We start from the raw sequence: 12,577 nt of genomic DNA, 5'->3' as shown, positions 1-12,577 counted from the left end.
TGGTTTTCCTCCCAGTTTAAAGAGGCTGAGTGTCCAGGGTGTACACCTCCTCATGTCCTAAGTCTCCTAGGATAGGCCCCAGCCCTTCACAATCCTGTATACAGAGAGAGGAGGTATAATTTTTTTTAAAAACCTGTATAGAGCATAATGCATGTTTTAGAGTAGAGCGCAGTGCTGCTGTCTGAAACTCCGAATCAAGCGAATAACATCGGTTCGAATCTCTTGACCGGGTTTGTTCTTGAGAATCGATTCTTTGAGTCGGTAAAGCTTTTCACACTACAGGGAGCTTTTCGGGGGCGGGCTTTCCGCTAAACCCAGCGGTAGGCTGATTCACTATCGATCACTCGGGGAAAGAAAAAAAAAAGTCTGGAGGGCGGAGGGGGGAAGGATAGATTTCCGTACGGAGGACGATCTCGAAGTGCGTGTGTGTGTATGTGTGTGTGTGTGTGTGTCTCTATGGTGTGGTCGAGCACGGATTGATCTCCCTCTCTATCGGACTGTTCGTTTTGTAGAATAACTCTAAATCCATGTGTTGAATCTGTGTGTGTGTGTGTGTGTGCACATCTGATCGGGACTGTACTCGCTCAGATCGCGTCTCGAGGTGTTTGTCGGGAGCGCGGATGGTGCGCGACCGGGACTGAGCGCGAGCGCGCATTAGGGAGTGAAGTTCGAGGAGGACGCGGAGGAAAGCGGGGCTCTCCGGGTCGCTCCCCGTCGCGCGCGCGCTGGATGGATGGGCATGGGGCAAACGGGATCTTACTACCGCGGGGCTGAGCGCCTTCTCACCGCCTGCCTGCTCCTTCTCATCACCCTCTCACTCCTGCTCCACACTGGTGATTACTTCTTGGTTTTTTTCACTAACACTCTTATAAATCACTAGTTCCTGGAGTCTGCATAGATAAAACAGCAGTTTTTTTTTTTTTGAAAGTATCAAAATGCAACATTGTTTGCAAAACATCCTCTACATTGTGCTACATTGTAGCAGTTTCTTTGTAAACATACATATACAAACACGGAGTCGTCTCTTTCTCTCATGCAATTGCCTAATCATTTTAATTTCTCCTTATATACTGCAAGTTTTAGGACACACTGACACTGCAGTGCACTATTTTACACTATTGTACTATAGTACAGCACGCGCTGTACTTCTGCTTCTGTATTGTCTTGTCTATTATGTTGCGTGGTGATCCTAATAATGTTAAATAATATTTTGTGCTTGTTGAAGCAGATTTTTACTTTCCCTTAGCCCCAAACACAATCATTTGCACTGAGAGAAATAGTCTTGTTCTTGGTCTAATTTGTACCTCTAATAACTGATGCCGGTTCATATTGATTTAGACCAAACCTGTAAAACTCTGAGTGTTTCTTCGCCTTGTAATTGTTTTATTGTTGATGGGTTTGTGATGTTTCTGAGCCTCTAAAAGTGTCAGGTTCAATATATTTATAAGCGCCGGCCTACAGCTTATCAATGCTACACCTCTAACTGATTGTGGGCGCTTTTACTTTTGTACAGCATATACAGTAAATCCTGTCTAAATGCTTTTTGCTCTGGACGAACTATAGAAATATAGCTTCTATAAAAATGTATAAAGAAATTGAAATTTCGTAAGGAAGAAGATCCTGTTTAGTGATTTTGTGCTGATTTTAACGTTATCGTTAGTAATCAGGAAATCATGCTTATTTCAGTTCTTGATCTGTAAACAAAAGATGATAATCAAACAAAGATCTGTTTTTGTCTAACTCATCTCTTACCCTGCCTACATCTCTGTATGAAGATCTGTTTTTCCTCATTTAACAGTGATTGCAGGGTTATTGTCTTTCTCAGAAAGCTCTTTCACGGAGCATTTGATCCATGTCAAATACCTATGGTCTCCATGCATATTAGTCGTGTTTGTTTAAAAGAACCCATGTGGATGTCTTATTCTCATTTGAAGTGCGTATGGTTTGCGAGAGCTTGGGTTGTTTGCGCAGAGGAGAGTGTGAACCCATTTGGTGTCCTGGTTTCCTTTTGGTCTTGTCTGTCAGCCATTCGGAGTTAAAAGCAGATTTAATACAGTATTCCTGCACAATGTCGACTGTGCACTCAGATCTTTATAGTTCATTTCACCTGGTTCCTGTAAAGGGCTGCAATATGTCGAATCATTTGTTAATCATTATCGTGGCATTAGCCAAAACTGTTCCCTAATGTTTTATTGTGTGATGTGAAGATCCTGATGAGACTCAGCTGTTCTAGACAGTTTATGCAGGGTTTTGATAAATTGTGGCATTCACATGTATTACTTAACCAGTTCTTAATAAAATAACCCAGATTAATATTTAACCGTGCCAAATCAGGGTTCACAACACCACACTCCATACTCATATAGTCACAGTACAATATTTAACTATAAGTTAATTATAGTTAATTAGTATAAATATTATACAATACTATAATATTTTATTGTGACCATGCAGCTCTAGCCTCTTGGTGAATAGCACCTTTTATTTGCATTTTTTTAAATATCTTGAACATATTTAAGAGCTACAACTTATCCAGAAAGCTCTTTTTAAGTGGATATTATTTGTCACAAATTCCCAGTGTTACCATATGACACTGTGTGTATTAGTTGTCAAGAGTGCTTTAACCAGCTGGAATTTAAGCCATCTCTTAAGTGGGCTGACAAAATATGCTTTATTTCTCTTTTCAGCCATGTATCACGGCTTGAGTTTGGTGGACTTCCAAATATGCAGGGAGGGATGATTACATTTGACTGAGCAGAAAGTTGTGCTGTCTCTTTCCGTTTGCTCTTTTCTCATCTCTAAAAGCACATGGCTAGACAAGATGATGGAAAATTAATCTTTTGTTATCACCTGGCCCAGACATGCTCCTATTAAACATGTGTGGAAAAGTCCAAACCTATTTTTCAACACTAAAGGTTAATGTGAAATATTTCAGGACAGCTTCGGCGCTGGAGATGTCATTGGGCCATGCTGGGTTGTAAAGCCCCCCCAGTGTAAGCAGTTGTTGAAGTTCACTCCTTTAGGAGAAGGAGAACGGGATTGGTGGTAGTGGGTTGGTGAGAGAGGGTGGGGTGGTTACGTGGGGGTGCAGTTGACCTCTCTGCCCTGGCCAAATTCCACATCTTGAAATTTCACTCGCTTCACACACCGGCGAGGGCCCCTCTGCAGCTGAGAAGCGCCTCGCAAAGCGCCTGGCCACCCTGAGAAAATATTTCCAGTGGCTTTAATTGCAACAAGGGTGTGCTCTGTGCTCCGAAACGACACACTTCAGCCCTGCAAATTAACTCAGCCTGTGAAACAAACACCTTGTTTTTTTCTCTCCGTTACTCTCTCTTTGCTCGCTCTCCGTCTGTGGTTTATTACGAGCTTGGTTTTATGATCTCGCCTGAACCAGAAAAGAACACCAAGGACTTTGTTCTTTTCACAGCTGAGGCACTGAAACTGTGAGATTACACGGTTCTTTAGGAAAAAAAAAAAAAGAAACCATAAATTCAGATGCATGATGTGAGAATTATGACAAGGTGTATGGCATGTACAGTATATATGCATTTTGTTTTTTGGAATCATTTCAGGTTATAAGTCGTTTGATTTCAAGGACTTATTGACGGTTGGGCTCGGCATCACTATTTGGCAGTTCACCGAGACATTCTAACACAAACTGTTAGCGTTTGATTTGTACACGCCACACTGCTAGTAATACTTTATGATCTGCTGCCCCCACCTGGGGGACCCCAGAGACATTCCATTTCTCACTCACTCTAAAATTACAAACAGCTTTAGGGAACGAAAAGTACTGGCCTACTTTTTTTTTTTTTTTTACTCCCCCCCCCCACCATTTCTTTTCTTATCAAGTGTCCCAGTGTCATTGTTGTTATTGGTATGACTGTGGATCCAATTGCATGGCTCCCCTCATGACAACGTTTTTGAAGTGGCAGTGTCAGGTGACACGCTAATTGTGTTTCAGCTACCTAGTCACAAAAAAACCAAAAAAAAAAAAAACAGACCGTGTCTGTGACTGTCGAGAATTGGATTAGGATCAACCGTGACCGTAAGCCTCAGCTCAACCTTTTTGCACGTGTCTGTAAAGATTTGGTCAACCATGTTGTTTTCAAAGCGTCCTTATGATAGACATCGCATACTGTAGTTGTGACTAAGACTTTGAGCTACTAAACTTTGGAAGATTGAGAGCTCAAATTGCAGCAGCACCATGCTGCCAGCGTTGGGCTCTTGAGTATGACCCTTGACCCTCAACTGCTTGGTTGTATATAAATTGCCAGCTAGTGCAGGAACAGCAAATGTGGCGAACAAACTACATTTAAACAGGCATGTTCTCCCACTCTGAGCTCAGACATCTTAGATGAGTGTCGGAGGGCAACATCTTGCCATTGCCCCATCTGAGCAGCTGGGTGAAATGCTGGAGGCACACGAGCTTGCCGGGTGACGGGGTCATGTGGGGCCTCTGTGAAAAGCCTTTCTGTTTGTAGGCGAGATGTTTGTAGGCGAGATGTTCTTCAGTATCACTGAGACCTGCTTCTGTTCCCAGTTTCTAGATTTAACCAGACAGGATGCAATAAAAATAAAAACATATTGTCCTATGGACAGTTAATAACCCAGACTTTCTTCCGGGGTTTTTAAAGCCTTCGCTTTTGTACCGCCACAACATGGCTTCAGCTGGTCCTCCATATTGTTTTACAGCTTGTCAGTGAAACCCAATCTGCCCATGCTTTGTCATGCCGGCTGCAGTGGAGGACGCTGGGCTGATCTTCGGGCCGCTGGCTGCACTACGCCATCATCTGATAATCAAATCAGGCGGATTTGAATGGGCTGCTTTTGCAGGCTACAGTGGGAGGCCGCTTAGTGTGCGAGATTGAGTCATTACAGGCGTGTTAATGGAGAGGCTGCAGCCGATATCAGATTATGAAAGGCCTCTCTAAACCACTCTCACTTTCTCTCTCTCTCTCTCTCTCTCTCTTATTCTTTCTTTCTTACATTCTCTCACTCTCTGAGGTAATGCACTTGGAGCACACTTTAAAGCAAGTCGCAAGCTAATGGTGTATGAATGTTCTTTTCTCGCTCTCTTAGGCGTTTTATTTTGTGCTATGTCATCGCCGGATAATGGAGTGAAGTGCTTTGCGTGTGAAAATTGCATAATCAATAACCGAACCGAGTCTTTTAGTGTTTTTAAACAAAGACATTGTGGCATATGTATGTGCTGGACACGTGCACTTTGAAGTGTCCAAAAAGTCGAGGAAGTACATTACATTGTGAAGCATGTTAATAAAAACTTTTGTATATGTTTTCATATGACATATTAATGAAAACATCAAGGTTAGATCTGAAGTGAGTTTGAATATTAGCCAATAAGTGTCAAACAAGCTCCTTATGGCTCTGTTGTATTTCTAGGCCAGGGTGCTAGGTGGTACGTATTGCTTTCCTCGTAGAAAGGCCTCCTCTGTTTTAGCCTTTGAGGTGCCGTTTTATTTGATCTTATTGGTGCAATAAAAGGCCTCTTCTGGCGATAAGGAGAGATTTTACAAGCTTGTTTAGTCGGCTGTCTCTCTCCCTCTCCCTCTTTCTCTCGCTCTCTCTCTCTGCCTTCACGCTGCAGTGTAAAACAAGTCTCGGAATCTGACCTTGAAGAAACACTCGGCACACCCTTAAGACAGATCTGGGAAATATTTGCACATGTGCACAGAGTAACACATACTACTCCTTAACAATCATTAGACTGCAATCATGTTTCATAGTGTGAAGATGAGCAATTTGTAAGCAAAAATCAGTCGCTATAATAACAACATAATTGTCTGTTATTATACAGAACTACATATTAGAGACAAATTTGCAACTTTGTGGAAGCGTATTTGAATACCTCGTCTTTCTTTTGTGCAAATGAAATGGGACGACTCTCGGTAGACTGACATGAAAAAAGAAATTTGTTTTATAATTATAATATGAAGTCATTTTGAAATTCACTGATGAAATACATCATATCAGTTGGAAAGGTTTTTTTTTTTTTTTTTAAAGCCTAAACTCATTACTGGTGCTTTTGCCTTCTTAGATTCAGTTTCCAATCATATTGTGCACAGTTTTTATCAGTCACTTAAACATCAAAACTTGCTCCCTTTTTTTATTTAAGTTGGATGTAAAATTGTATTAAATAAATGTAACTGTTAGACATTTACGAAGCGAAAATGCTTGCAAAATAATTAAATAAAATGTTTCCTATAGCAGCACGTCCTGGAGAATTGTCAAACATCATATTGTCAGAGGAGCGTTTTGTCATTTCACTTTCTCGTCCTCTTCCAGGTGAAAGTCAGGTCCATACTCCGCAGTGCCGTATCCAGAAGTGCACCACAGACTTCGTCTCGCTCACTTCTCATCTGAACCCGTCTCTGGATGGCTTCGACACTGAGTTCTGCAAGGCGCTGCGGGCCTACTCGGGCTGCACGCTCCGCACCGCCAAAAGCTGCAGAGGAAACCTGGTTTTTCACTCGGCCATGCTGGGCATCAGTGACCTCATGAGCCAGCGGAACTGCTCCAAAGACGGACCCACGTCCTCCACGCACCCGGCCGTTTCTATCGAGCCCTGCAACTACCACAGCCGCTTCCATCATCACCAGGCTGCACCGACCGCCACTGGCACAGGGGTTCCCGGCTCGCCGGAGCACGCGCGACCCAACTTCCTGTTCTGTGGTCTGTTTGGAGACCCGCACCTTCGGACTTTTAAGGACCAGTTTCAGACGTGTAAGGTGGAGGGGGCGTGGCCTCTTATCGATAATAATTACCTGTCTGTGCAGGTAACGAATGTGCCAGTGGTGCAGGGGTCAAGTGCCACAGCAACAAACAAGGTGAGCTGCCATGCTGTTATGCGTTATGGAACTGTACAAGAACGAACACTTTTCTTTACTAATTAAATATAACTCAGAATAAATTAAGAGTTTTTTGTTTAGTTTGCTGGTGATAAGGCGGCTTAGTTGTGAGCACTGTCACCATGCACCTCCAGGGTTGCGGCTCTCCTTGTGCCCTAAAGTTTGCTGACCTTCACCAAATAACAGCTAAAGTGTAGATATTAATGTTTAATGCTGTTTATAGCAATTCATCCTGCAGTGCTGCTGATGTCTTGTATATGATTGGACAGACAGTTTTGATCAATTTTGTTTACTAGTTCCACCAACAGTTTTACATTTTATTTTACATTTTGTTTCCATGGTAACAGATGCTTTATATACAGTACAGTCAAGATGATAATAACACATGCTGATATACAACCAAACAAAACACCATCATTGTTAATCATTACGATGAATGCTATAAAAACACATACATGAATATACATGAATAATGAAGGAAGGAGACATTTATTTAACATTTATGACGTGATTCTCCAGCATCGGTGCTTTATTCGATGTAACGGTTTGCAGGTTTTTCATTAAAAGACAGAGCTCTGTTTTTTCATTTAAAAGAGAAAAGAAAAAAGGATAATTGAGAAAACAATTATTTATTTTATAGCTGCTGTAATGTAAGCGATCACAGGGACTAGCCTGCTTTGGGAGTCTTCTGCAACTTTAAATGTAACCTAGTCAATTAAAAAATGGCCTGAAAAGGATTTTTTCTACAGTAGACATACTATATGTTATATACTTCGGAAGATACAGATGTTCTGTATACAGATGTTCCCATTGTATATAAGGAGGAAGAACACCTAACAAATTTCGCCCAAATAGGCTGCAGTTTTATTAGTTTACCTACAGGTTGCACCTGTATGTGTACATGCAGTAGAGTATACTGTAAGTGTGGTTTGTAGGGACAGTATACAGTGCTTTTAATGTGCAATTAGTAGTTGAGTTGTATTGCTTCAATATGCCTGTTCTCATTATAGTATTGGTATAGTGCATTAAGCTAAATATTTGATTAGGTAATATATCATGCAGTTTGAAGATGTCAAGCTATTCCTAGTCCGTATCCTGTTCATCCTGGCATTTTCTCACCAAACCAATCTAACGTAGCATATTATGAGGAGCAGACTAAGAAAACAAAATAAATCAGTTCAAGCCGTAGATGGCTGAGAAGTCTCCGAGGCATGACAGCTTTGACTGAGTGTCCACAGGTGTTAGCTGAACAAAGCACAGTGCTCAGGTCTTGTGACTAACACGTCTGTGAAACGCTAATGTCGTTAATGACTGGATATAGCCTGGGCTCAGGCGTGACCCCTAATAAGGTGGCTTTGAAAGAAGGCTCTGTCTCCATTTTTTCCCCAAGTTGTATGGCTGTAAGACCTCACACACACACACACACACACACACACACACACACACACACACACCAAGACAGTATGTTGGCTGCTGCATGATAACACATCATTCTATCTTTCAGTATTGGTAAATATTTGTCAAACTAGCAAGCTAGGAGAGTTTAGAGATACGCGTTGTACACAAGTTGTCTGTTCCCTTCGCTCATCCGAGGTCGAGTGAGGGGTGTAACGCTGGGCCGCGCGAGGGGTCTAACTAGCGTCTCCTAGCGCCGTGACCTCGTGACTTTGGAGGTGGGGCCCGTTATTAACGCTCGGCTGTAATTATTAGCACACACTGCTCGACTGAGGCCCTTTCAGCTGCCTCACCTAATGGCTAGCTAGTGGTCATTTTTCATCCATGTCATGGGAACAAAGCTGGTATTCATCTCGCACTAATGTAAAGCCACACATCGTGTCAGTCAGCAGCCGTCCCTCTTTTTTCTGTCTTATAGAACACCGTGACTTTAAATCTGGACTATATGTTAGCATGTTTCGCAGGGCAAGTGCATAATAACAGGCAAATATAACCAATATCAATCACTGACTAATTTAGGATATATCGTTTTATGTTTATGGTTTATAATCTTCTTTGGTTTCTTTACATATCAATGCATATTCTCAGTATTATTCTAATTTTAAGGTGATAATAAATGTCGCTGGCGTCACAGTGGCGTAGTGGTTAGCTCTGTGGCCTTGCACTTCCAGGGTCGAGGGTTCGATTCCTGCCCTGGATCGAGTGTGTGGAGTTTGCATGTGTTTGGTGGGTTTCCTCTGTGTACTCTGGTTTCCTCCCACAGTCCAAAGACAAGCAGATTTGGTTAACTGGCGTTTCCGAATTGCCTGTTTTGTGTGTGTGTGCCCTACGATAGATTGGCACCCCGTCCAGGGTGTACCCCACCTCGGGCCCATAGGCTCCAAGCCCCCCGCGACCCTGTATACACTAAAAGCGGTATGGACTATGAATAAAATGAATTAATAAATGTTGCATATTGACCTCAGTTGAAGATCTTAGGTACCAGATGGTTGTAAGGTTAAATCCAAGGATTGACCAAGTGCCGTGAAAGCAGATACTCAAACCTAGGGGCAAACTATAAGAATAAATATTAAAGAAGTAAATTCTCATAATGAAATTCCTTTAACCACCCTCCTCCTCCTTTTCATCCTCCTCATCATCGTCCTCTTCTTCCTCAACATCCTTCCAAGCAACAGCCCATGTGTCAGTTGAATGTGTCTTATTTGCCTGTAAAAAAAAGAAAAGAAAAGAAAAGAAAAAGACACTGCTCAGCAGAATAATGTAATCATATTTACTTTTAGGACAAGAAATGCATCATTAATACACTTAAAGCCTTCTTTCTTGGTCAAAGAAGGACTTGTTTGGATCTGTTTTTGCATGCAGAATGAATTTTCAGTCGGTAATTCCACATGCATGGCACATATAGGTGGCATTTTCGACGTCAGAAGTCGCAGATTTCCTTTTGGTCGGAAATGTATGAGCATTGTGTTCTAAATTCTGAAAACAGCACAGCTGACCATGTCCTCCTCTCTCTTCCCAGATCACTGTTATCTTCAAACCGTATCAGGAGTGCACAGAGCAGAAGGTGTACCAGGCGGTGACGGATGACCTCCCGGCGGCGTTCGTGGACGGCACCGTTCTAGGCGGCACTAGCGAGACACGCAGCCTCGTGGTGCTGGAGAAGCTGGCAGGGCGCCACGTGGAGCTGCACGCCGCCTACATCGGCGTAACGGTGGTGGTGCGCCAGCTGGGCCGCTACCTTACGCTGGCAGTGCGCATGCCCCACGAGCTCGCCATGTCCTACGATGACACTCAGGACCTGCAGCTGTGTGTGAACGGCTGCCCCGCCTCCGAGCGCATCGAGCTGCCTGCGCTCAACCTGCAGCACGGCGGCGCTCCCGCTCTCCCTTCTCTCTCGTCACCTCAGCAGGCCTTCAGCCTGGAGAGCGCCTCCAGGAAGTGCAGCGAGCAGCTGCAGGTCCAGGACATCTATTTCCACTCCTGTGTCTTTGACCTGCTCACCACCGGCGACGCCAACTTCACCGCCGCCGCCCATAGCGCCCTGAAGGACGTGGAAGCGCTGCACCCCGAGAGGGGGCGTTGGCACATTTTCCCTCGTTCCGCGGCGGGGTTAAGACTCACAGCAGCCCTGAACGCACTTCTCCTTTGCTTATTCGCCGCTGCACTTTTGTAAACAGCATGGCCGTGACCGACTCGACTTTCCTAATAAAATTCAAAGGAGACTTTGTAAACAATCAGAGCATCACCTGTATATATTGTGTAGACGGAGGAGACGTTCATTTGTACGACTGTAAATTTGTGTACATGCCATTTTCAGGAGAGCTGGGGTGCTCAGTGAATTTTTCGATGTGTGAAATGTTTGGTGACTTTTTCTTTTCGGTTTCATACTTGCGAGAAGAAGTCTGAATGGAAGCACTTTATTTTTGAATTTTCTTGCGACTACAGAACAGTGTTCCACAGAACCGCAGAGCTCAATAGTCTGGGATAGCTAGTCTTTTTCATATCCGCAGGTGTGTGTGTGTTTTTGTTTTTTTTCCCCAAACCCTTGACTTTTGTCTGTATGTAGATAGAACACGCCTCACCGTGGTTCTCCGCAGAACAAGTGACAGTCGGTTATTTTAAAAGTGCAGTTATTAGTACAGTAGCGACTTGTATAACGTGGCTAGATTTCCAATGAATCCTCACAGTTGTAAGGATAACAGCAGTATCTGTCTAGGAATCATTCCTCGTTTGTAGTCTAGAGCTCGATATTGTTGTTGGACTTTTGTGTAAGTGTTGAGTAAAATATGAAGAATTCGAACCAACACAGCAGACATGGGTTGAAGTGAAACAGGGATCTTATGAGGAGGAGGAGGAACTGTTCGGTGGTCTGGGATCCATCCTGCAGACCAAATTTTATTTGCATTTAATTCAGTCCTGCATTTCATCAGTAACAGTCAGAATGTCTTCGTATCCGGTACGATTAAGCGCAGATGGCCAAACTTTTTTTTTTTTTTTTAGATGGACGTTTCATAAATTAAGTCTGATTCGATGAACATTTTCCTCTCGGCCCAGCGACGGTTAGGAATTAGACACACCGAAGAAACTGTGTTTCAGCCCACTCTTAGCTCACGATGGCCATTATTAATAAGTCTCATTATTGCCAAACGGAGGTAGACCATCAATCACAGCATATCTGTTGTGTCGTTCAGAATAACGTCCTCCAGCCAAAGAGAGAATTCATTTTGCCGTGATCACGGACACGTTTGGCATTTCCTGATGAGCATGTGAACCCCGTGACATTACAGTACCCCTTCCTTTTTTTTTTTTTTCTCCCCAGAAAATGCTTTTTGGTCTCTTCTTAACAATGCTTAACATCTTTCTATAATAAAGCTGCCCGTGCTTAGCATTTCCATTTAATCGATTAAGCCAGCAACAGATCTTCTTTTTTTTTTTACGCTGACTGCCCAAACGTAAATCAACAGTCCTATCCTAAAAAGACTTGCTACTGTAGACTCACATTTGTACGTTCATTTGTTTGCAACTACTGCCAGTGCTGAAGAGCTGCTAACATACTGTGACTAGATTTTATTTGGAACACTGGGATTTTCTGTGATTGGCCAAATCCTTGATGATTGTTGAGCGATTGTTGAATCCTAAATAGGCTTTGTTTCGCCGTGTAATAGAAAAGACCAGAGCAAAGCATCTGAGTGCAATTACCTGCAAAGATAAGCCTTCATCCTGTGTTGCTTTGTTGCGTTTGATCTTGTGATTTTTTTTTTTTTTTGAGTTTGAGTGAAATTGTTGTGTTTTTTTTTGTGGAGAGTGACTGCTCGATGTTTATACTTAAATTATTTATAAAATATAGTGTATTGTTAGAGAAGGTTCATATTCTTGCTGTTTGGAGACAAAAAAAAAACATTTCAGACGTGATTGTACTGCCACCTAGTGGACCACCGTTGTTACATCAGTGTTTTAGTAATGTTCTGGATGCGGCGACTGAAAGCGAGGAGGAAAAATGTGTTTTATTTAAAAACATTAAAAGAAAAAAAATACATTGTAGACTTTGAGTGATTATTAAATCTTGGTAATGACACATCTAACAAAGAAATACTTTGTTTTTTGCGTATTGACCAGGAGATACAATTCACATGGTCATATTTTAATCTTTTCTATTATACTGTGTCGTTAACAAAAGTGCAGGTCTGAATATTTCTCTTTTAAACATAGCACATTCAGTAAAGTTTAAACCTTTTTAAAAGAAAAGAGGATTT

The 12,577-nt window shown here is 42.5% G+C and overlaps 1 protein-coding gene across 1 annotated transcript; it reads left to right on the top strand.

Annotated features, from left to right (window-relative positions):
• Nucleotides 1-394: 394 nt before the first annotated feature.
• On the top strand, nucleotides 395-12,356 carry rgmb (repulsive guidance molecule BMP co-receptor b). Its single transcript, XM_053481717.1, has 3 exons — nucleotides 395-833; nucleotides 6,307-6,848; nucleotides 9,844-12,356. The coding sequence occupies exons 1-3, from the start codon at nucleotides 734-736 to the stop codon at nucleotides 10,495-10,497; spliced, it is 1,296 nt and encodes a 431-aa protein (XP_053337692.1). The 5' UTR covers nucleotides 395-733; the 3' UTR covers nucleotides 10,498-12,356.
• The last annotated feature ends 221 nt before the right edge of the window (nucleotides 12,357-12,577 follow it).

The sequence above is a fragment of the Clarias gariepinus genome, chromosome 21, assembly GCF_024256425.1.
Source record: "Clarias gariepinus isolate MV-2021 ecotype Netherlands chromosome 21, CGAR_prim_01v2, whole genome shotgun sequence".
Taxonomy (NCBI): Eukaryota; Metazoa; Chordata; class Actinopteri; order Siluriformes; family Clariidae; genus Clarias; species Clarias gariepinus.
This window is presented reverse-complemented; position numbering and strand designations above follow the sequence as displayed.